Below are 24,340 nucleotides of genomic sequence, written 5' to 3' on the forward strand. Positions count from 1 at the left end.
AAGCTAACACTCTCCAACCAAAAAGCGCACTTGGAGAACTTCACATACAATTCATGTTCTAGAAGTCTTTGTAACACCATTCTTAGGTGCTGTGCATGCTTTTCGAGACTTCGAGAATACACCAGGATATCATCAATAAATATCACCACAAATCTATCCAAATAGGGTTGGAATACTCTATTCAATAAATCCATGAAAGTGGCGGGAGCATTAGTTAAACTAAAAGACATCACCAAAAATTCATAATGTCCATACCTCGAACGGAATGCGATCTTTGGTATATCCTCTTATCGGACTCTTAATTGATGGTACCTCGAGCGTAGATCAATTTTCGAGAAACATTGCGCTCTTTGTAGTTGATCGAATAAATCATCGATCCTAGGAAGTGGGTATTTATTCTTAATAGTCACTCTATTCAACTTTCGATAATCTACATATAACCTCAAACTTTCATCTTTTTTCTTTACAAATAGTACTGGAGCTCCCCAAGGTGAAGTACTTGGGCGAATAAATCCCTTTTTCCTTAACTCTTGTAATTGCTCTCGCAGTACTCGCATTTTTGCTGGTGCCATTCGATAGGGAACTTCATATATTGATTTCGTGCCAGGAATCAAATTAATGCAAAACTCAACTTCTCTTTCTGGGGGTAACCTTGGCAATTTATCCTGGAACACATTTTCAAATTCGTTAACTATTGGCACCATTTTAATATTTGGGACTTCTTCGTCCATTAGCACATCTTCCTTGGCCACTACACATGCCAAGTAATTCTATCCCGTTTCCACCCTAGCGACTCCTGCCAATATTCCTTTGTTGCACGGACTTCTATATCCATAAATAATGAAGGGGACTTATCCGGGAAACTTAAATTCTACATACTTATAGTGACAATCAACATTGGCATAACAATCATACAACCAATTCATTCCAAATATTGCATTATAGCCCAATGTCACCAACAACACCAAATCCACTGATGTCTCATGATGGTTAATTTTAACTACGTAAAACTTATATACAAACTCCGTTGTATAAATTTCTTCTAAAGGTGTGGCCACTACCAACGGGTCTACCATGATTTCGCAAGGTCTATTCAACTTTGACACGAAATTAGGGGAAACAAAATAATGGTAGCCCTAGGATCAAATAAAACTAATGCTTCAGAATCACAAATTAAAAGAGTACCTGTCGCCACATCATTAGAAGCAGGCATATCTTGCGGACCCAGGGCAAATACTCTCGCTTGTCCTCCTCCAGAAGTACCCTGTGGCACTAACTCAGTAGGTTGAGATCGGGTGGTGGAAGCTAATCCTTTACTTTTGTTGGGTCTACTTCTCGTAGCAGGAGGTGAAACAGCAGATGCTATCACTGATGCTGGTATTACATACCCTGACTAATTCCTTGCAATCTCCCTTCATATGGGTAATCTCTTCGCATAGGCCTTGGTTAACCACAGTTAAAGCACACATCATATGACTAAGCACATGGTCCTACATGCGTAGTACCACAACGTGCACAATAAGGACTCCTCTAGCTAATCTATCAACTGTTAAGGCTAATCATTTCATTATCAGTTCCTCTACGATTACTTGCTCTAAAAAAATTCCCACGATGAGGTGGACTACTAAATTGGGGATTTCTCCTCGACCCTTGAGACCTAGTTGACATTTGCCCTCTACTCTGCATATTCTCTTTTCGACCAGACCTACTTGACCTCCTAAAGGTCGTTTCTCGACCAGTGTGCCTTTGACTAGTATGTCCTTTCACCTTAGTTCGTCTAGGGCTCTTATGAAGTGCCCTAGCCTCCATACTACGTCCTTCTATTAGTCAGGCACAATCCACAGCATCAGAATACGAATCGAATCTCTGCGGAGCAACCGTTTTAAACAAATACTCAAACCACCCAACCACAAACTGATTCACTTTCATTTCTTTTGAAGATATTAAGTATAGGGCTTACTTAGATAATTGCGTAAACTGCACATCATACTCAAACATCGTCATCCCGGGCGTCTGTCTCAAAGCCTCCAACTCCTTAGCCTAAGTTGCTTGCACACTCCGAGGCATAAATCTGTCCATAAAAGCTTTATCAAATTTCTTCCACCCAAGCGGATCGGCATTACTGAATCTACCTTACATATATGACGTAATCCATTTTTGTGCTACATCCTTTAGACGAAAACTAGCCAATATTACTGACCTCGTGCTCGAAACTCCTAAAGCGTGACAGATCCTTTCCATGGTGTCCAAAATTCTACGTGGGTCTTCTCCCACTGTGAAACTAGTGAAGGATGGAGGTTTTAGCTTCATAAATGCAGATAATGAAACCGAGTCATCTCTCTCGTCATCATTTGAATCATTCTCATCCTTCTCTTCAGACCTTTCCTCCTCTATTATATCTGTATTTGGATAGTGCTACACAGATCTTGGCTAAAGTTTCAAGCCTATGATATAGGGTTTTAGGTTATAACCGAAAATTGAACCTTAACCTAAATACAACCCATTTTGCATTAAGGGTGAAATCTCCAAATTTTAATCAAAACCATAACCTTAATAGCATGTTGAAGTGATCTTCATGAAAGTTGTAGTTTTGTCTCTTAACTTTCCAATGGTCCAAGAATCACATCATTTGGAGTTCTGTAGCGTGAGTTATGGCCAAAACACTGAAGCATATGCAAATAGACTTTCGAGTCTTTCAACACTTTACTTTTCAAAATTAAGCCTAATTCCTTTAGCTCTTACGAAAAATATAAAAACTAATAAATAACAATCAAATTAAAAGAAATAACATAAAATTAAAATAATTCACTTAAAAATAAACTAATTATAAAAGCAACTAAAAATAAGTAAATTATAATTAAAAATTGAAGACTTAGCAAATATTTAATAACAAAATTAGACTAAAATAATTCTATAAAATAGAATTATCACACCTACAAACTTAAGATTTTGTCTAGTCGTCGAGCAAAAGAAAATCACAAAAAGAAAACTGAAATAAAAATCCTTGCACGGGAGATAGAAGTACCAAATCATGGTTTCTAAATTTTTCTTCAGAAATTAACTCAAATTTAAGCTAAAAGTAACATATAGCTAATCCTTAAAGTCATGCATCAATTCAAGTGAAAATTTATTTTTCGAATGGACTTCCCGTGTGTGTGTGAATGCTCTCTTACAAAGAATATCATGCAATTCGGATTAGTATTCGGATTAGTTTATGCTAAATCAAAGCATAGATTAGTGCTAGAAACCCATAAGTTTGCTTTTCATCTCTTTCTCCACTAATGTAGATTAACACTTATTTAAGGATCAATAGGTCTTTATCAAGCTTGTAATGTAAGGTTAGGGTTTAGGTATGACAAAGGATATTTTTAGGCTCAAATTCGCCCTAAGTACTTAAATGGCACATCTTTTTCTAATAAATTGCAAATTGGGTTAGAAATTTTGAAAAGTCTTTAATAAATTTTCTATAAAAACCAGCATAACCAAGAAAACTTTTAATACCTTTGACATTTGTTGGAGGTGGTAATTTCTCAATTGCTTCAAATTTTGCTTTATTTACCTCAATGCCGTTACTAGAGATATAGTGCCCAAGAACAATACCTTCTCGCACCATGAAGTGACATTTCTCTTAGTTGAGACCAAATTTGTTTCTTCACGTCTCTTGAGTACCCTAGCAAGATTTAAGAGACAATCATCAAAATTTTTTTCGAAGACAGAAAAATCATCTATAAATACCTCCAAATATTTCTCCACCATGTTTGTGTATATGGCCATCATACATCTGAAAGTTGGTAGGTGCATTACATAATCCAAATGACATTCTTCTAAAAGAAAAAGTGTCATAAGGACATGTAAATGTAGTCTTTTCTTGATCTTCAGGAGTAATAGCAATTTGGTTATAACTAGAATAACCATCTAGAAAGTAATAATATTCCTTACCAGCAAAGCCATCCAACATTTGATTAATGAATGGAAGAGGGAAGTGATCTTTCTTTATAGCTTTGTTGAGCTTGCCGTAGTCCATGCACACTCTCCATCCAGTCACAGTTCTTGTTGGAATGAGCTCATTATTGTCATTGGCAACCATAGTCATTCCTCCTTTCTTAGGAACACATTGAACTAGACTTATCCATGAGCTATCAGAGATAGGATAAATTATTCCAGCATCTAACCTTTTGATGATTTCTTTCTTGACTACTTCTTTCGTGATGGGATTCAATCTTCTTTGCTGTTCAATTATGGCTTTGTGATTTTCCTCAAGGAGAATTTTGTGCATGCAAACAGAAGGGCTAATTCCCTTAATATCAGCTATGGTCCACCTTATTGCTTTCTTGAATTCTCTAAGTGTCCTCAATAACTTCTTCTCTTGCATGTTAGTAAGAGAGGTAGAAATAATAACTAGAAGAGTAGAAGATTTTTCAAGAAAAGCATACCTCAAGTGTGCAGGTAGAGGTTTGAGTTCCAAAGTAGGTGGTTCCTCAATGGAGGGCTTAGAAGCTAGCATCAAAGAAGCTGAAACATATAAAGACTCATATTGATTATTAGTTCTAAGTCTGGAGTGAACATTTAATAAATTTGAATATTCAATAAATTCATCATCATCCCTGTCAGAATTAGCAACAAAACATGCTTCAAGAGGATCATTGGGATTTTCTTCTGAGAAAACATATTGTGTAAAGTTATTTACCACACCCACAGAAAAGCAGTCTTCAGATGTCACAGGCAATTTTAAAGCTTTGAAAATATTAAATGTTACTTGTTGGTCTTGAACTCTCAAAGTCACCTTTTTCAACATCAATCAAAGCTCTAGCAGTTGCTAAGGATGGCCTCCCAAGGATGATTGAAATTTACCTATCTTCTTCCATGTCAAGAATTATAAAATCAACTGAAAAAATAAATTTATCTACCTTGACAAGAACATCTTCAATAATTCCCCTTAGGTACACATAAAAACGATTAGCCAGTTGCAAAGTAACAGAAATGGATTTGCATTCCCCCAAACCAAGTATCTAAAAAATTGACCAGGGCATTATATTGAGACTTGCATCTAAATCACTTAAAGATTTTGCAAAAAATAAATTACCAATAGTGCAAGGGATTATGAAACTACTTGGATTTTTGAGTTTTGGTAACAGTTTATTTTGGAGAATTGCACTACATTCTTTTATGAGGGAGACAGTTTCAAACTCACCTGGCTTTCTCTTTTTGGAGAGGATGTCTTTCAAAAACTTGGCATAGTTAGGCATTTGTTCCAAAGTTTCAGCAAAAGGAATATTTATGTGTAATTTCTTGAAGACATTAATGAACTTCTGAAATTGCTTTTCAAGCTTTTGCCTTTGAAGCCTTTGGGGAAAAGGTGGTGGAGGATAGATGACTTGAGAAGTTCTTTGATTTTCAGCCTTGTCATCTTCTTTATGTTCAACTTCACTCTTTTGCTCACACATTCTTTCCTTATCAATATGTTCATTCTCAAATTCAACTGCTTTTTCATTCACCCCTTCAATCTCTTTTCCACTCCTTAAAGTGATTGCTTGGCATTGTTCCTCACCTTTAGGATTGATTTGTGTGTCACTGGGTAAGGAACCTTGAGGTCTATTGTTAATGGAGTTTGCAAGCTGTCTCACTTGGGTCTCAAGATTTCTCAAGAAGGCTCTTTGACTTTGAATTATAGCATCAGTTATATATATATATTGCAAGAGAAGTTCTTTCAATTAGGACTTATTTTCAGGAATTTGTGGTCTAGCTTGTTGTTGAAAACCAGGAGGCATGATGGGTTTTGGATTGGAAGGCCCTGCATTGTTATTCCCTGAAAAGTTACGGTGGTTTCTCTAACTAGGAATATAAGTATTAGAATTTGGGTTATTTTGCTGTTTATTGAAGTTCCCCACAAATTGGACTGATTTAGAATTGTATGGACATTGAAAATTTGAATGGCCATTTTTGCACATTTTACAAACTACACATGAATTTTGAGCTGCATGAACTCCCAATGTGTTAAACTTTTAGGACAGTGCAACCACTTGAGAAGTTAAGGTGCTAAGTGCATCAATTTCATAAGTTTCAACAGCTTTTCTCGAACCGGACCCTTATGGAGGCCACTGATAATTATTTGAGGCCATTTCTTCCAACAAATTATAAGCATCTGAAACATTCTTACTCATTAATGCCCCACCAGCAACAACATCAATTGTGCTTTTTATTGCTCTAACCAACCCATTGTAGAATGTCTGAACTTGCAACCAATCAGGAATCCCATGATGTGGACATTTTCTTAGTAGTTCTTTAAACCTTTCCCAAGCTTCATACAAGAACTCACCATCAAATTGTGTGAATGAGGTGATATCGTTCCTCAGCTTTGTAGTCTTGGTAAACAGAAAAAATTTTGTTAGAAACTTTTGTGCCAAGTCTTCCCATGTAGTGATAGACCCATTGGGTAGTGAATTAAGCCAGCTTTTTGCTTTATCCTTTAGAGAAAATGAAAATAGTCTCAATCTAATAGTATAATCAGTTACTCCATTGTATTTAAAAGCATCACAAATCTCCAGAAAATTTACCAAATGAGAATTAGGATCATCACTGGGTAACCCACCAAACTGGACTGAATACTGAATCAGCTGAATGTAAGCTAGTTTAATTTTGAAGTTATTTGCATTGATGGAAGGTCTCTTAATGCTTTGGTGCAAACCTTGCAAAAAAGGAACAGCATAATCCCGCAGTGCTCTATTTGCTTCGGGAACTAGATTAATGGCATTATTGCCATTGTTATTATTATCCTCAACCATTGTTTGATTTAAAGCTACAACTTGCAAATTCTCCCTTCGACGTCTTGTGAAAGTTCTTTCTATCTCAGGATCAAAAGGAACAAGATTCAAGTTGTTTCTTCTTTGCATATAATGACCAAAGATATCTGCAAGCAAACAAAATCTAATATTAAAACAAGAAAAATAAAATTTAAAGTAAGACTAAATTGCTTGGTATTAGTATTAGTATAAATTCTAAAAACAATTCCTCGGCAATGGCGCCAAAAACTTGTCAGTTAAAATTCTACACAAGTATACGTATCGAATAGATAGTATATAAGTAAAAAAAGTATCGATCCCATAGAGAATTGATCTAAAATTTTATTAAGTACTAAAATTAGAACAATTTAATCTTATCCAAACAATCAATATCAAATAACTAAATCAACTAACTAAAAATACTTAACCAAAATTTAAATTACAAAAAATCAAAATAATAATAACTTGAGTTAGTATCAAATCAAACAAGCCTAAGATTACAATATCCCTCACACTTCATCTAAATCTTACTTTTTTTCCTTAACTTATTTCAATGGGTTTAATTGCTAACCTAGAGTCTTAAATTATTTATAAGGGTCTCCCGACTCATCTTATAAAAATATCTATTTTAACCAAAATACTATACCCCTATGTGAATTGAAATTAAAACAGATTCATTAAGTTTAAGCTCTAATCTGGCAATATATGGCCTATAGGTATATCCCTATCCTATACGCAAATCAATTAATATGATCATATGCTATCCCAATTTTAGTATACACTAAACTCCCTTTTTCAAGTTTGTTTAGGTTCCTAAATCAATTTAATTAGTGGTCAAACAATTAAAAGCATTAAGAACAAATTGGAATAAACAATTCAAATCCCATTGAAAATAAGTAAGAAAGAAATTAAAAATTTAGATTACATTTGAATTCAATTGCAATCCTAGAAAAAAAAAAATTAACTACTCATGATTGCAAAGACAAATAACATTATAATAATTGCAACCATTGAGAGTAATAAGAAAAATAAAAGCCAAGGAAGAAAACAAAACAAATATTTGCCGCTTTGCTCTTCAAGTTTTAACTTCAACTTCTAGCTTCTTGAGTCTCCCAAAGTTGTCTACCCTAACCTTTTTAAAAATATCTTATTTATACTAATAAACTTAACCTATAGTTTTCTAAGTTGACCTATGATTTAATTGGGCTTAAAAGTGTGACGAGAGGCCCAAAAAATCAATTGTTAGTCTTTAAAAATTTTTATTTCTGGCACAGTACGTTTAGTCATTTTTTGACGCAATTTTCTCTATCTTTGAGGCAAAATCGGGTAAAGTGATCTTCATAAAAGTTGTAGCTCTAGCTCTTAACTTTCCAATGGTCTAAGAATCGCATCATTTAGAGTTCTGTAGTGCGAGTTATGGTCAAAATATTGAAACATATGCAAATAGACTTCGGGGTTCTTCAACACCTTACTTTTCAAAATTAAGCTTAATTCCTTTAACTCTTATGAAAAATATAAAAACTAATAAATAACAATCAAATTAAAAGAAATAACATAAAATTTAAATAACTCACTTAAAAATAAGCTAATTATGAAAACAACTAAAAATAAGTAAATTATAATTGAAAATTGAAGACTTAGCTAACATTTAATAACAAAATTGGACTAAAATAATTATATAGAATAGAATTATTTGACGGATAAATAATCAGTGAACAAATTTGGAAGCTTAAAACACACTAACCTTAAATGATTGGTGGTTGGAGAGGATGAAAAGGCACAAAGGGAGTTTATAATGGTCATTGATTCATGAATTTGCTTCCAAATGATGCAATTAAGGGTTATTTATGTGATGGGCATTTTAGTCATTTAATAAAATTCTTTAAAGGCATTTGAGATTTTGGGACAGAGTATCCATTTCCAATACTAATGGAATAAGAGTCAATTAAGGTTAAAATCTAAAAAGTAGGAGTATTTTAATTTTAAAATAAATATGTTATTATTCATTATGACATGTCAACACGTCACTTCAACGTTATGTGGCATAAAATGACAAGTGATATTTTGAATAAATCTATTACTGGTTCTAAAAGCTTATTTGACTCAACATAAAAAATATAAAAACTTATTTGGTTCAAAATAAAAGTATAATGGCTTGATTGAACGTAATAAAAGAATAAAAGTTTTTTTAAAAATTTTCTTGAAAAATTTAGAGATTTTTGTTAAGATATTATGACTTTCAAGTATCTTTATATTTCAATATGTGAAACCAATTGCTTATTTCATAAGTAAGAAATAAAATATGTGCTAGTATCTTGACTTTTATCAATGTCTTGACTTGATAAAACAATTACTAAGAACAAATTAAATAGCTTTTAAAATGAGCATATATAATCGTAACAACTTTTTGTTAATTGAATCATATTTAAAACATTTTCATTTAATATTTGCAAACAAACATTTGGGTTTGAGTTATACATATAATTTATTTTGTTTTGGACTTCTTCCAACCGGCTTTTGGGTGGCATGATAAAGAATGTGAATTGTTGATCTGTTGGCAACAGTAATGATGGTATTTGGTGGGGCCAATTGTGCTTAAATTATCTCGTGCTGGAGTTATCTTGGAATATGATGTGTCACATTCCATGGACCAACCATTTTGGAGTCTCGGTTAGCGCTATGCACGTTCCCAAAGCTGATCAGACAAATTGAGTAATTTTTCATCCTAGAGAACCAAAACTTATATTAGGACAAATTGGTTTATTAAATCGTTCATTATACATTAAGTACCAATGATTTTGAGAAAAGAAAAAACAATTGTTCCAAATTTATTATTTATCTTTAAATGGATACAGTTTTATCATTGTAATTTTTAATTTTGCTCACAATTGATTCAAAAAAGTAATCATAAAAATATTTTGTCAGAAAAGAAAGGAATATTTATTGAAATATTACTAAATTTTTTTACATTTTTAATTAAATTGAAAAGTAATTTGATAATATTGTATTCATTTAAAAACTAGAGGAGTACTAGCGCTCCATAGCGGGTTTGCAAAAGTTTATAAATTATTTAGATGTTAAAAATTATGAATCGTTGATAAAGAATTGTAAACATTATTATTGACATAATCTTATTAATTAATATTTGACATATGTACAATTTGTCAATAAATGTAAAAAACCTATCATAATATGTACAATAATTGTGCTCTGTTCATCATTGTGCAAGATGTTGTTCGAAAAAAAAAAAATAATCCTATCAACTAATATTCGACATATCTACAAATAACATTTGTTACAAAATGTATAAAATTGTTACTAAATGTAAAAAATTGTTTGAAAAACAAGAAAAAGGTACTGTCCATGCATCAATGAGGCATGAGTTCAAGAGGTGCATGGTTCCCTTAAGTGCCCTATTCAATACAGGGTTTAGAGATTTCCAAAACTACTGTAGAAATCTTAACAACCTACATAGAGAGTAGCAGAGAGAATTATTAAGAGTTTCTTTTCTTTTTTTAACTTGCACAAAGGGTGTGACTATTTGCTTTCTACACTTGTCTTATTCTTTTTTTTTTTTTTGCTTATGTTCCTTGAGCAAAGATCTGATATAGCATTTAACAATTTATTACTCTTTTGTTTTCATTATCATAAAATCCTAAGATCTAAACTTAATATATTCTCAGTAGAACTTTTGACCTCTAATCATCCTTCAAACCTTAAGCCACCAAATATGTAAAAAAGCTACTACTTAAGTAAGATCCTGCATTAAGAAAACCACTTTTTTCCCATATCATTTCATCTAATTCCACTGAAATGGAGAAGCGTGAGCACAGAGGATCTTATAAAAAAATTACACAACATTGAGTTAGCATAGGAAATGTTGTAAAACTTGGGTCGGGGGAGCCAAGGTTCCAAATTTAGCAATTTCCAACAGAGCCAATGCAAATTTAGCATGATTACACCAAATGTGGTGTGAGTCAATTAATCAAAACAAAAAAAAAATGGTTCCAAGTGGTCTTTTGCAAATTAAGCCATTTGATTATGAAGCAACTAGGAAACATGTTAGTTATATATTAACAATGAGGATGATCATGCTAGACTCTTACATTTAGCACACGCCCCACTCAAGTTGTTGAGCAACAGCTTCAAATGCAATAACATTTTGCATAGAATGCCTAATGATGTTAACAATTGAACCAAGATTTCACTCTAGATATGGGTGTTTAGATTAATGAATGTAACTTGCTAGTGATTATAGGCATTTGCTTAGCTTTTACCAGTGAAAAAAAACAATAAGTACTATTAAAAGCAAGAACACAGTGGAAATTGATGAAAACTTGAAAAGTTCCTACAGATTTCAAGAAGTTTTTTGTTCAGCAATACGTAACCAATACTTTCATCTTTTGCACAAGCAATAATATCTTGCCATTCACAAAGCACTTGTAAGCCATTTAAGTGAGAAATATAAGCCTAAAAAAAGACACCACATTCATCTATTTTTAGTAGTGAGCCTTCCTTCATATCAAGTACGTGTACTTGAATTAAAATTAGACAATTCTTATGACTTACCAACCAATCCATATATTATTTAAAAGCATATGAAACAACAAAAACTTATTGCAACGATGGCTAGTTGCTTAGCATTGAAACAACCCCTTGCAACCTATATCAAATAGCAGAATAAATGCCATTACTTAGTTTGAATTTACATAAGACATTTAAAATTTCATATAACAATGTAGTGTACTAGCTGAGCAAGTAATAAACCCGTATATGTGGAGATATGAATTCTTTGTCAACAACTCTTTCTCATAAAGTTGCAAGCATACCTGAACTTCGCTTGTAGACTTGTTAGCAAGAAAATCTTTGATAGTAAGATAACAGTCAACAATATCTACTAGAAAGCAAAGTGGTACAAATTCATACATCATGTTAATTTATTTTGAAAGGAAAAGACCCAAAGAGCAAAAGTAGCCAATTCCGGAAAAAGTTCAAAAAAATTACATGTACCTTGTAATCATTTTTGTCAAGGAAACCTAAGCATGATAGCACATGAGCATTTAGCTCATTGGTTGATGCATGATCTCCCTGTTTAAAGAGTAAAGTTCGATTCCCACTTCCCTCAAATCCAAAAAAAAAAAACTAACACATGGTAGTCCTTGATCTAGTACACCATCCACCATCCATATTACTTATCTCTTGAACTAATAACATAGTGGTAGATAGGATAAACACCATAAAGACTGAAAAAGCTATGTTGGTGGTGGTGATCAAATAAATCTTAACAGAAGCAATGCCTCTTTTATTTTATTCCTAATTAGATTGTTTATTAATTATTATTATTGAAGGGAGAAGTAATTATACATTTAAAATAACAAAGTAAAAATAAAGAAAACTGAAACCAAAATTTTTATGAAAATGAAAATTTGAAAGCAGGAATCTGACCACAAGATCTTCTACACTAAGGTTTCGATACAATAGCAAATAGTAATGTATGACTTCAACCATTCACCCTCGAACTTGATTAGATTTGACTTAACCTAGCAATGTGTAAGGGAAAAGTTCTTGATGTTTTAATGAACTAGCCTGAAAGGAGTATTCAGGTTACATATCTTCAAATGGTCATGGAGAAAAAACTCATATGAGGAAAATGAAAGAAAACGGCATGAGAGTGTAATTGAATCACACACATGAAGCGAAATAAATGTATTGATATAAAATGAAACAAAATAGCAATATCTTATGCCTTATCCCATGGATCTCCTTGGTGTTTTAGCACAATAAAAAAAATTATTTTGGAAAATAAGATTACCTAGCTAAGTGATGTGGTGATCATAATGGCAACCCTTTTTCTTTCTTTGAACCCATGGCACACCATAAGAAAGGAGGAGAACTCGAGCCACTCAATTGCTTAGCCTCTAATAGTTGCACACACGGTTACAACGGATCTTTCTTAAGGAAGGAGTTTTTCAACCACGTTAATGTGCTAGCAATGTGGACAACCAATTGTCCTTTTCACTCTTGGTTGAATCTAAGTAGAAGAGTGCTTCTCCAAAATTTTCCTCTCAAAGGGCGACTAAAGTGAATTAGGTTTTAGTGTCTGTTCAACACTTGTGTGAAGAATGGTTGAAAAGTGAGTTATATATAAAGGTTAAAACTAACCTTGGTTTTTGTTAAAGGCCTCAATATTATAACTTTTTATAATATTAACCCCATGCTTAATTAAACTAATTTTAATTAAGTCCTTAGAGGTTAAAACTTAGTGTATGGTTTAAGCCCAACTTAAATCATCACACTCCCAATTTAATCCTTATTGCAATTTATTGCATGTGACCCATTAAGTTTTTAATATGTTGGCAATAACATTCAATTATAATCTAAGTGACCTTAAGATCACTATTTGAATACTTTAGACTATGAGCAGTATCTAGCAATATATCATGACCATCCAATTATTAGGAAAGTTAAAAGATTCTTTGATAACCTTGTAGTATATAGTCTATTAGTGTAATGCATTCCTTTATCACATATATCCCAAAAAGAATGAGAGTATGGTACAATGTCTACTTTCATATCCTTTTATGTAAGTTATTTTAGATTTCACCACTAGTTTTATTTGAGACTTAGGAAACTCCTCTCCTAATCTCCAAGTCACTTTGATTAAGGACTTTATATGGCTAGTTTGAACAAAGAACAAGTAAGATATGTCTTTTAAATCACTTGGGGTGATAATTTTTCTCTTTACCACTCATTTGTCTTCTTTTGCTTCATGTTATACCGAACATTCATCTGTTTTAGGCATCCTTGGTTAGGACCCGGAAAGATGAAGTCAAAGTATAGCACTCCACACATAAGACAACTTGGTGTATTAAGTTTATGGAGTATTTACATGACTAACACATGAGAAATGTTCCATATACATTAGATTGAGTTACCAAATGGACTTCTCGTGGCAGGTCATGTTTAATGAACTTACATCTTATACAAGTACACATGTGTTAGTATCAAGTTTCATTATACTTTAACCTATGAGATTAGTTGCATACTTCACAAGTAAGAAACATAACATGTGCCAACTTTTGAGCTTCAATGCCTTGTCTTGATAATATAATGGCCAAGAAGTATTTTGGAACAGTGTTTTGATGCATAAGGATTTCACAATTATAACTCACTTATAATTCCTTTGCGAGGCACGTTTGTTCCAAAAGTTTTATATTCATAAGTTAAAGTAACCAATTACAAGGTAACTTATGGATAAAGAAATATCTTTTATTACATTATAATAAGTGTCATAATACATTAATTAACAAAAAATACCCACCATAATCTATGTAATTGACTTTTAGGCTCATTCTAACAGAAAAATAATTCAAAGGATAAATTTCTCATCAATCAAAGAAACCCATCTACTTTTATTTGCCTCCAAAATAGGATCAAAACACCTTGAAAGATGATAAAACACTATCAAACAGAAAAGTGGTAATGGAGCTTGGTCTAAAGATTTGTTGTTTCCTAAATAAATAAAAAGGCAGTGATGACATATACTCCTATGAAACACTTGAGGCAGAATGTATATGTTAATAACCCATGAAATCTTATAGCCATAAAAAATTTACTCAAAAGAGAGGTAAAAAAAATAACTCAAGAAACCAAAAAAATTACACAGTGGATTGACCTTTGCCACAAGACAGAAAACAAAGAGAAAGCATAAACTGGAAGACCGAAGCCAAAAGAGAGAAAAAGAAGTAAAGAAAGAAAGAAGAAAAAAGAGACAAACGAAGGAAGAACAAGAAAAGGAGACAACATAGGGCGATGAATAGATTGAAAAAAAGATGAGAAAGAAAAATTTATTTCGCACGCCACTTCTGCATGTTAATCTTATATCAAGAGTAATTGCAAGTCAATCATAATTACCCATGTGTGATCAACCTCAATCGCTAAGTTGCAAAAATCATATGAGCACAATCCCCTAATTACATGGACAGACAATAATAATAATAATAATAAGAAAAAGTAAATCGAGGTCACCCTTTTGTTCACTCGCCAAGTGCACTTTTCTAGTGGTATTCCAACATTTAAAGATAAAGAACACCAGCCAAATTTGAAAAAAATAAAAAAATCGGTAAGAGTCAATTTAAGGAAAAAAATGAAAAACAAAGGGAAAAAAATTGGTGTGATTGAGAAAAGGGATTTTGGGTTTTCTCAAAGAGAGAGAGTGTTTGAGTGTGAAAGAAAAGATAAAAAGAAAAGAAAGGGACACAAGAGAAGGGAAGAAGACAAAATTCTAGATAGGAAAAAAGTATCCAATTTATTTTTGGGCAGATGGCAATCATGGGTGAAAAGAGCAAGGTGAGGAAGGAAAGAGAAAAAGAACTTATAAGTCAAAAATACTTTCCAAACATGTTAAACTATCAAAAAAAGATTTTAAGTGTCAAAAGGATAATTATTTTATTTTATTATAGTTCATATGAGTGGTAAATTCAAATTATTTTATTAAATAGCGTAACAAATTTGGATCTCATTTTTTTTAATCTTAAAAGCTTAATATAAAATTTTGGTTCTAAAATAAAAAGTTACGAAGAGTATTCATTTAATGATATTCAAGAAAAGAAAATAAGTAGAATATTTAAAATTAAAAACGAACAAAATAAAATAATTATAGAATTTTGTATATGATCTTATTGTAAATAGAGTATTAATATGGGTTTTACTAATGAGTGTATAACAATTTAAAAACTTTAAATATTCGAATTCAATGATAAGTATATATGTTTTAAATTTTTATATATTTTTTCATTGTAATCGAAATAATATATTTTTTATACTAAAATAATGTCAAAATTTGTCTTTTCATCGTAAAAACAGTAAATTGCAGCTCAACGGTAATTCAAAAAGTTGTTAATCAGGTACAAAAGAAAAAGTCTTGGGCGTACACTCACTAATTTTAAAAGCTCGTCTCGCCACGTTGCTGTAAATCCCCGGGCAAGACGAAAAGGATCCCCTTCCCCTCCTCATCGTCAGCAAAACTAATGTCAATTTTAAAAAGCTGACCCAAATTTTCCCCAACAACCCAAGCGGACCTTTCTCCCTCAATATCCAACTCCAAACCCTAATGGCTACCAAATTTTAGGGCAAATTTTCAATTCTCTCCCTATCCCGAATCGCAATCCAAGCCCAATTCACCCTTTCTTTCCTTCCCATGTCTCGATTCTGCCATTGTTGTCTTCTATCGTTATTCTTCTGTGTTTTAGGGTTAGGGTTTGGCGTTGATTTTGGTCAAGCTTTCAAAGTTCCCTTTAGGGTTAAAGATGTCCTCCCGGTGCTTCCGCGCCAGATATCTTGGCCGGTGTTGAACAATCTTCACACCCCCGTTGACTTGTTGCCCGCTTTCGTTGGATCGGTTACCCCAAACAATGGGTCAGTTGAGTGGAAAGGAGCTTGCTTTTACGGCAACGAGGCTCGTCTCGAGTTCACCAAAACCGATCGCAACGATTCGAGATTGGGCGGTGGAGTTCTTTATCTCACGGTTCGTGTCTTTGGCCATTTAATCACTATGACTGTCGTTATACTTGAAGTTTTTACCGTAATTACAGTTGTTGACAAGTTATTTACTTATTTTATGTAATTAATTGTCTGTTTATTGATGGGGTTTGAGTTGAATTACATTTTTCTTGAGTTGTTTTAGAGTGTTAAATAAATTACTTGCTTTTTCCTTCCTAATTTTGCTATGCTTATCATGGAATTTATTTAAGGCTATTTGTTTATGTTCAGTAGACTGTGGTTATTGGTATTATAATAAGTTTGAGTAACTTTGAGTAGTTTATGAACTTGAAATTTTTATTTTTGGTAGACTTCAGATTCCAAATTGAAGAATTATTTTATGAAAAACATTTATTTAATACATTTTGTAAAACTGTGATTGTTTTACATACTATGCTAAAGTTTGGAGTGCCGATTTTCATTTTGAACTACAAAATGTTTTTCTTCTACAGACATCTGAAGCACACAGCTGGACCTGTATGGATCTTTATGTTTTTGCAACACCTTACAGGATTACTTGGGATTTCTACTTTTCAGCTCGAGAGCACACATTGACATTTGATTCTTGGGAAGAACCTGCAGAGTTGGAATATGTATGTTCTGATTAATTTTTTCTCTTTGAATATCAATGCTACTATTTATAAACTGAGCAAAAAAAAAAAAAAGTATAATGCATGGAAATGACGTTCTGGTTCATTATTGAGCAGATAAAGCAGCACGGAATCTCTGTATTTCTAATGCCATCAGGAATGCTTGGCACATTGCTTTCTTTAGTAGATGTATTACCTCTGTTTTCTAATACTGCTTGGGGTCAGAATGCCAACCTTGCTTTTTTGAAAACGCACATGGGTGCTTCGTTTGAAAAACGTCCTAAGCCATGGCGTGCAGCAATAAATCCAGAAGATGTGCATTCTGGTGACTTTTTGGCAGTGTCAAAGATCCGTGGTAGGTGGGGGGGATTTGAGACACTAGAAAAATGGGTGACTGGGGCGTTTGCTGGTCATACTGCGGTCTGCTTGAAGGATGAAATGGGTAATCTATGGGTGGCTGAATCAGGACATGAAAATGAAAAGGTATGCTATAAATAACACATAGATTGCAGATGAAATATATATTGCTCATTAAAAAAAAAAAAGAAAAAAGAGAAAGGAAGTACCCACAAAGATGTTAAAATGCTGTCCAGGATTCATTAACTTTTAGTTTTGACACCTTATCTATTTGATGTATGACGTAGCTCCCTTTAAACTATTATCAGATGTTGATCACACCTTATCAAGTTGACTTTAACTGTTCCATCATTCTCGCTCTCCTCCTCTTCCTTTCATTGGGGTGAGGGGTATGTAGGAGGGAACTGGGTAGTGTTTCAATTAGAATGAGTATGTCTTGGAAATTTAGTATGGATTGGTAGGTATTTGTTCATTATTAAGTATACAAATTTAATGCTTTGCTTTTCAAAAAGAAAAAATGGTAAATAAATTTAAACCTTATAATTCAAATTAATATATTATGTAATTAAGGTACAAAATCATTCTATTGGATCCAAAAGAAAAATGACTAAATTAGGACAACTGTAAACTTAAAATAACTCGAAACTCATTTGAACTTGAATTGACTTACTTAAAACTACCAAATTTGAAACAAAATGAACCAAAATTGATTCAAGACATTTCCAATGTGAAATTACCATGACTGAAGATAGCCTAACACGAAACAACCATGACTCGAATTGAAAAAAGCTTTAAATAAAAAAAACCATGAACATGAGAATTGACCTAAAACACAATCAACCTAACCAATGTCACCCCCAAATCACCCATTTAATGAATGCATGTATATCATGCTCTATTAAAATAAGGTCAAATTCTTCATTTTTTTCTTCTTCTATGACTATTCTTTATGGGTGTCGCACTTTTGTTTAGACGGTCAATATGAGCTTTACATCTAATTTTGAAATCAAAGTAAGACTATACAATGTTACTTTTATAGAAAAGAATGTACCATATTAATTTGAAAATTTGAAATTACAACATTTTATTCAAAGATGATTTGTCATTAATATTTTTATGCTGATAAAGTTATACATAGCCAATCAATCTTTACTTTCTATCTCTCTTTCGAATTCACTTTGGTACTTTAATTGTTTGAATGTAATTGTATATTCTACAAATTGAAATTTTCTTTTTTGAGATTTATAACATAATTTGTTTATATGCATTACTCCTCCATCCATTTGTTTGTCCATCTTTCCTTTTTTGAATATCTCAAAATTATATCCTCTTTCTTTTTTGAGCACCTAATAGTCTTATTTTTTTATATTACAAATTAAATTATTTTCATGATTTTAATATAAAATATACTAAAGTCTAAGTTTTTCTTAATTCTTGTGAAAGTCAAATGAGGACAAAGAATTTGGGGCGGAGTGAGTTCTAAGTTTTCTTGCATTTGTTAAGGGTGGAGTGGACTAAGATTATTGGATGAGCATTCATGTGGATGATTTGGTTCATGAAAGTTGGTTTTATAAAAGAGCATATTCTTTATTATAAAAGTGGTAGTGATAAACCTACCTATAATTTAAGAAATTGGAAAGGAAATAAAAGGATATCTTTGGAGCTTAATGTATAAATATGAGAACAAAAGGGAAATAACGATTTAAGGAAAATAACTTTGTCACCTCTAATCAATTTTGCGTGCAAGAAGAATAATTGTTGCTGTACTTCAAAATGTCCAATAAACCTTATATTACTATAGTTGAAGTTAATTAAGAAAGGATGAAGAAGTATTTTAAGTGAAATTAGTGAAGTAATTAGGTGAGTTAAATTGATTGTTTAAATTAATTTGAATGGGATTGAGTTATCCGATCATGTGTGTTGCGATTGTTATTTAGTACTAATTTTGATTCTCATGATAGTATTTATGTTTTGATTGCAATCTAAAAGAAAAAAAAAATCAATAGAACTTAAATTATTTAGGATAAGATAAATAAAACTATTGAAATAATTTAATTGATAATTAAAAAAGTGATAATCTTTTAATTTAATAAATTCGTAAATTAATAGGGTATTTACATCATACACTTTTAATACTTTCGAAGTTCACACTTTTACCTAGACAAGATATCCCATTGGCTTGCATGAATTGTGCAGGGTGAAGAAATTATAGTGGTTATTCCATGGGACGAATGGTGGGAGCTGTCACTGAAAGACAGTTCTAATCCGCAGATAGCCTTGCTTCCTTTACATCCAGATGTGCGTGAAGATTTCAACTCCACTGCAGCATGGGAGTATGCTCGGAGCATGTCAGGCAAGCCATATGGTTATCACAACATGATATTTAGTTGGATAGACACTGTAGCTGACAACTATCCACCACCTCTTGATGCTCACTTGGTAGGCTTATTCTCTGATCACTCTGTGCATCTTGAGTATGCGCTGCTGAAGTTGTGTTCTGGGTATAGCAGATGGTTTTCCTGGCAACACGTTGATGTACTGAGCTTGTTAATGAAGCTTGCTTCCCAAGTCCTAACTAGACGATTTTGATTGCAGGTCATTTCTGTCATGTCTATGTGGACTAGGGTGCAGCCAGCATATGCTGCAAATATGTGGAATGAAGCACTAAATAAGCGGTTAGGGACTGAGGTATTGTGCTTATTTCTCTGTTCTTCAATAATTCTATAATTATGAATTTATGATGAGAGGTGAACCCCCCCTCTTCCTCCTCTACCTCTCTGTCTCTCTAATAAATGATTTTGGACTTTCACTAAAGCAGGAACACTGGAAGATATAGGTTACTTAGATAATCTGTTGTCATGGATTTCTTTGGATGAGGTGAAACTTTCTGTGATATGATGAATTTATTACTTTGAACTCTACCTATTCAGGATTTGGATTTGTACGGCATTTTAGATGAGACTGAAAGGCGTGGCATAGCCTTTGATCAATTACTCACCATTCCAGAACAAGATGAGTGGGTATACAGTGATGGGAAATCAACAACATGCGTTGCCTTTATCCTTGAGATGTATAAAGAGGCTGGGGTCTTTGGTCCTATTGCTAACTCTATTCAAGTAACTGAATTCACTGTAAGTTTCAATGCTTTGCTTGTCTTTCCATTTCAATGTTGGTTTGACTTGATCCTGTGGGTGGTGACATGAGTTTTTGTTATAGATTCGTGATGCCTACATGCTTAAGATTTTTGAGAACAACCAGACACGCCTGCCGAGTTGGTGCAACTACAAGGATGGCGGGTTTCCATTCTGTCAGATTCTTGGTGAGTATTGGATGGAATTGCCACATTATAACACCTTAGAGCCATATGCCAATATGAATGAGAATTGCCCGTCCTTACCTCCAATTTATGATAGGCCCACTAGATGTTAGGTTTGATATCTCTCTGTTTGTTGCCTAGTGCTCCGTCGTTTATTAAATGCGAAGATGCCTTGATGGAAAATTTACACAACTGTACAAGGACTATATATATATCCTATATAATCAATGTCTGTAAATATTGTATTCTATTTTAGTATAATCTAGTTCAATAAAAGTTTTCATTCGTGATTACTGACATCTGATGCACGATTGCTGCTTCTGGTATTATTTGCAAGCGAGGTGGAAGTCAGCAATGCCTTTTTTTTTATTTTATTTAATCACAATGACCAATATCATACTTAAATTGCTGCACGTTAAGAAATATCCACGGAATTGTCATTTAATCATATATCATTCCAACACAGACATCATTGTTTCCCAAAAGTGAACTTATTAGTGGATGGAAGATCTTGCTAGGAGAAAGCTGGATTTGGTTTAGACTTAGGTCTGCAATTCCGTTACCTAATGGCAAGTGGCAACCATTAAAGGAGTTGATGATCAAATTACATTTCACCATCCCAGATCTCCTCAACTGTCTTGAACGGTCCATATCTGGAGATGTAATCCACTCCAGGGACACCTCTGCTTTGGGGGATCTCACTGATCTTGTTCAGCTCGTCCTCATTCAGTGACCAATCGAATATCTCGAGGTTTTGCTTCATTCTCTCCCCATTGAAGCTCTTAACAATCACACCGACCCCTTGGTCATACGCCCATCTTAGAGATATCTGTTTTCGGAGTCAGTAATCAAACATTCAATGTGTCATGATGAGAAAAAACAAGAACTACTTTTATGGGGGAAAAAGCACCTGAGCAACAGTTTTCCCTTTTGCCTCTGCAATTTCTTTCAGCACCTCACACTCCAGTACTCTATTGCTGCCCCACCTGGTTCCATTGGCTCCCAACGGAGAGTAAGCAGTCAAAAAGATCCCATTTGCTTGGCAAAACTCTCTTAGCTTCTTCTGTTGCCACAGTGGGTTCATCTCCACCTTGTAAACATTGTAACTACTTCACTATCATTACTCCAAACCAAATTGCGGTGGACGAGAGAGAGCGAGAGAGCTGTTACCTGGTTAACAGCTGGAGGGATCTTTGCAATGGCGACGATGTCTCTCAGCTTTTTGCAGGAAAAATTGCTGACGCCAATAGCCTTTGTGAGACCAAGCCTCTGGCAATCTTCCATGGCTGCCCATACCGAATTGAAATCCATGGGGAGGAAGTTTTCCTCCTTTATTGGAAATTCATATGTCCCAGGTTTTGCGCTCATGGGCCAATGAATAAGAAAGAGATCAAGGTACTCCAACTTGAGATTTCTGCAGGAATATAATTTTTAGAGATATATATCACGTTCCCATGGACTGAATTGAAAACATTTCATGTACTAAGATTATAATTATATCCTGACGGAAAAAATAAAAAGTAAGCAATGTTTACTGTAAGCTCCTCTTAAGGGCAGGGACAACAAGTTCGCCATGAGCATCGCCGCACCATAGCTTGGTAGTGATGAAGAGCTCATCTCGAGATTGAATCAATCCTAAGGAAAGTGCTTCTGCGATTCCTGCACCCAGCGGCTCCTCTGACCCATACTTAGCAGCCGTATCAAAATGTCTGTAACCAAGTTTGATTGCTTGGAGAATTGCCATTTTTGTAGCTTCTGATCCTACAGGTGGGGAGGCCGCCGTTCCCAAGCCCAAAAGCGGCATTCTCTTGCCGCTGGAGGGCAGCGCATATTCGGGAATAGTGAAAGAATTTGGCCCCACACAGCTGTCCATCTTCTTAGCGTCAACAACTCGAAACACAGGCTTTGGTAAATCCGGTGGCTATGTTTGATCATGGCGGGCGTTAGGCAAGCTGGGCTTTTAGATCTTCTTTGGATGGAATTCATCTAATACTATCATATTGGTAAACAAATTTAATTAGATAAAATATTTGATGCACCTGCAGTGAATTTTATATACTATCAAGTCATTAACTTTTGTTATTAATCTAAAAGAAATAAAAAATTAATATTATTTTGAAATTTTATTATTTTAAAAAAAATCAAAGATGAATTTTATTTTATTTTTTATCTTATTATGCATTACATTATCAGCATATCAAATATTAATCTAATTAATTATTTAATTCAAGAAGACTCATTGACAGATTCCTTCTTTGTTTAACGAAACTTTTGGTATTTGTTTAATGAGTGCAAGTTGCCACATTATTGGCTACCATTTATTTAATGCAACTTATTGTCGGTTCACTGTTGCAATCAAATAATTGGGAAGAGTAATAGTAGTAATAGATTAAAAAATGTATGAAATTTTCTATATATTATATTTAATTAAATTTTTATATTTTTATTTTAAATTAAATAATTTTTTATTATTAATTATTATTAATAATTTATCATTTTATACTCATATAACGTTGACGTATAAATACAAATAAAAATAAACTCAAGTGTCTTAAAATAGCCGTTTTGGAGGTTTTACATTTTCTATTAATCAAATTAACCAAACTCACAACCTCGTAGTTAAAAGTCAGCTACTCTAGTAATTAAGTTAAAAAAATTTGTTATTTGTAAGTTGCTACCCTAAATAATTTATAATAATTGTCAAAGTAAAATTTATAATCAAGGATTAATTTTTTATTATATTTAATTGATCAAAATTTTAAGGTGATCTTCCTATAGTTAGCATTTAACTACATGTAACCGTAAACTTATTACATTTACCATATAATTGAAATATTTGATAAATATTTTTTACTTAGATATCTTGAAAAAAAAATATGAAAGAGATAATGAGCTATAGCTTTAGTCAATAAGTTATTTAAGGTAAAAATAAGAAAAAAAGTAAAAAAAAAAAGGAATATAAACTTTGAAGGAACTTTATCTTAGATTAAATAAAAAACTAAATCACATGAGCTTGATATCAAATGAAATACCAACATCTTAAACATGAACGGGTAATAATGAAAAAAGAAAAAAACTTGTTAACTAATTTGTACTTGTATAATAGACATCTTGTAGTTAAAGTGTTGATGAAAATTATGAATTAAGTTCTCAAAATCCAATTATTACCATTTATATTTTGTATATTCATTGTAGGATAGATTATGTAAAAACTATTAACAAATTAAATCACCAAAATAGGTTCTTTTTGTGTCACTTTGACCTTTTCTCATTTTTTTTTGTCTTTTGCTATTGATAAATAAGTTGATTGATACTTACTCTCCTCTTTATAATCTACTACTTAAATTGTTTTTTAAAATTTTGAGTTTAATAAGTGAGGAATGAAAAAATAATTAAGAAATAAAAGGGAAAAAAATACACACAACTTAAAACAATGTTTACCTTTTATTTTATTTTGATATTGGAAATTAAAAATTGGGTCAAAAACGTAGTATTACATATTTTCATTATAATAATTTGAAAAATTAAGAACTTAATATAAGAGTTTTTGTCTTTAATTTGGATGCAAAGGACTATAACTTAATACAGTTAAATAGGTATATACAAATTGCATTCTTATCTTATACATTAGCATAAAAAACATAAAAATTCCACATAAAAGTTTAATTGATCATAGTGATTTTAAGTAAAAAAAGTCAACTTTGAAATTAAACTAATATGTATAATTTAAATGATTATATGGCAATCATTGTGATTAC

General features: G+C 32.7%; 3 protein-coding genes across 3 annotated transcripts; 1 reads left to right on the forward strand and 2 right to left on the reverse strand.

Moving 5' to 3' along the window:
* On the reverse strand, nucleotides 2,134-5,444 carry LOC108660699. Its single transcript, XM_018114962.1, has 3 exons — nucleotides 5,192-5,444; nucleotides 3,736-4,656; nucleotides 2,134-2,399 (listed from the first exon to the last, which is right to left on the reverse strand). The coding sequence occupies exons 1-3, from the start codon at nucleotides 5,442-5,444 to the stop codon at nucleotides 2,134-2,136; spliced, it is 1,440 nt and encodes a 479-aa protein (XP_017970451.1).
* On the forward strand, nucleotides 15,724-20,879 carry LOC18609355. The gene is made up of 7 exons (XM_007044422.2): nucleotides 15,724-16,305; nucleotides 16,772-16,912; nucleotides 17,027-17,392; nucleotides 19,463-19,705; nucleotides 19,862-19,954; nucleotides 20,197-20,397; nucleotides 20,483-20,879. The coding sequence occupies exons 1-7, from the start codon at nucleotides 15,979-15,981 to the stop codon at nucleotides 20,693-20,695; spliced, it is 1,584 nt and encodes a 527-aa protein (XP_007044484.2). The 5' UTR covers nucleotides 15,724-15,978; the 3' UTR covers nucleotides 20,696-20,879.
* On the reverse strand, nucleotides 20,980-22,585 carry LOC18609356 (non-functional NADPH-dependent codeinone reductase 2). Its single transcript, XM_007044424.2, has 4 exons — nucleotides 22,118-22,585; nucleotides 21,753-21,996; nucleotides 21,493-21,672; nucleotides 20,980-21,411 (listed from the first exon to the last, which is right to left on the reverse strand). Exons 1-4 carry the CDS (start codon nucleotides 22,453-22,455, stop codon nucleotides 21,187-21,189), a joined length of 987 nt encoding a protein of 328 aa, XP_007044486.2. The 5' UTR covers nucleotides 22,456-22,585; the 3' UTR covers nucleotides 20,980-21,186.

The sequence above is a fragment of the Theobroma cacao genome, chromosome 2, assembly GCF_000208745.1.
Source record: "Theobroma cacao cultivar B97-61/B2 chromosome 2, Criollo_cocoa_genome_V2, whole genome shotgun sequence".
In the NCBI taxonomy this organism is placed as follows: Eukaryota; Viridiplantae; Streptophyta; class Magnoliopsida; order Malvales; family Malvaceae; genus Theobroma; species Theobroma cacao.

Coding starts and splice junctions, on each gene's coding strand:
- LOC108660699 (XM_018114962.1), bottom strand. CDS start 5,444: ATGTGTGAGCAAAAGAGTGAAGTTGAACATAAAGAAGATGACAAGGCT. Junction 4,657..5,191: donor CTCCAAAAAGAGAAAGCCAG/GTGAGTTTGAAA, acceptor ATGTTTTCTCAG/AAGAAAATCCCAATGATCCT. Junction 2,400..3,735: donor TGGTGGAGAAATATTTGGAG/GTATTTATAGAT, acceptor ATCCAAATACAG/ATATAATAGAGGAGGAAAGG.
- LOC18609355 (XM_007044422.2), top strand. CDS start 15,979: ATGTCTCGATTCTGCCATTGTTGTCTTCTATCGTTATTCTTCTGTGTT. Junction 17,393..19,462: donor CAGGACATGAAAATGAAAAG/GTATGCTATAAA, acceptor TGAATTGTGCAG/GGTGAAGAAATTATAGTGGT. Junction 19,706..19,861: donor CACCTCTTGATGCTCACTTG/GTAGGCTTATTC, acceptor TTTTGATTGCAG/GTCATTTCTGTCATGTCTAT.
- LOC18609356 (XM_007044424.2), bottom strand. CDS start 22,455: ATGGACAGCTGTGTGGGGCCAAATTCTTTCACTATTCCCGAATATGCG. Junction 21,673..21,752: donor TCCCTCCAGCTGTTAACCAG/GTAACAGCTCTC, acceptor AATGTTTACAAG/GTGGAGATGAACCCACTGTG. Junction 21,412..21,492: donor AAGGGAAAACTGTTGCTCAG/GTGCTTTTTCCC, acceptor CTCCGAAAACAG/ATATCTCTAAGATGGGCGTA.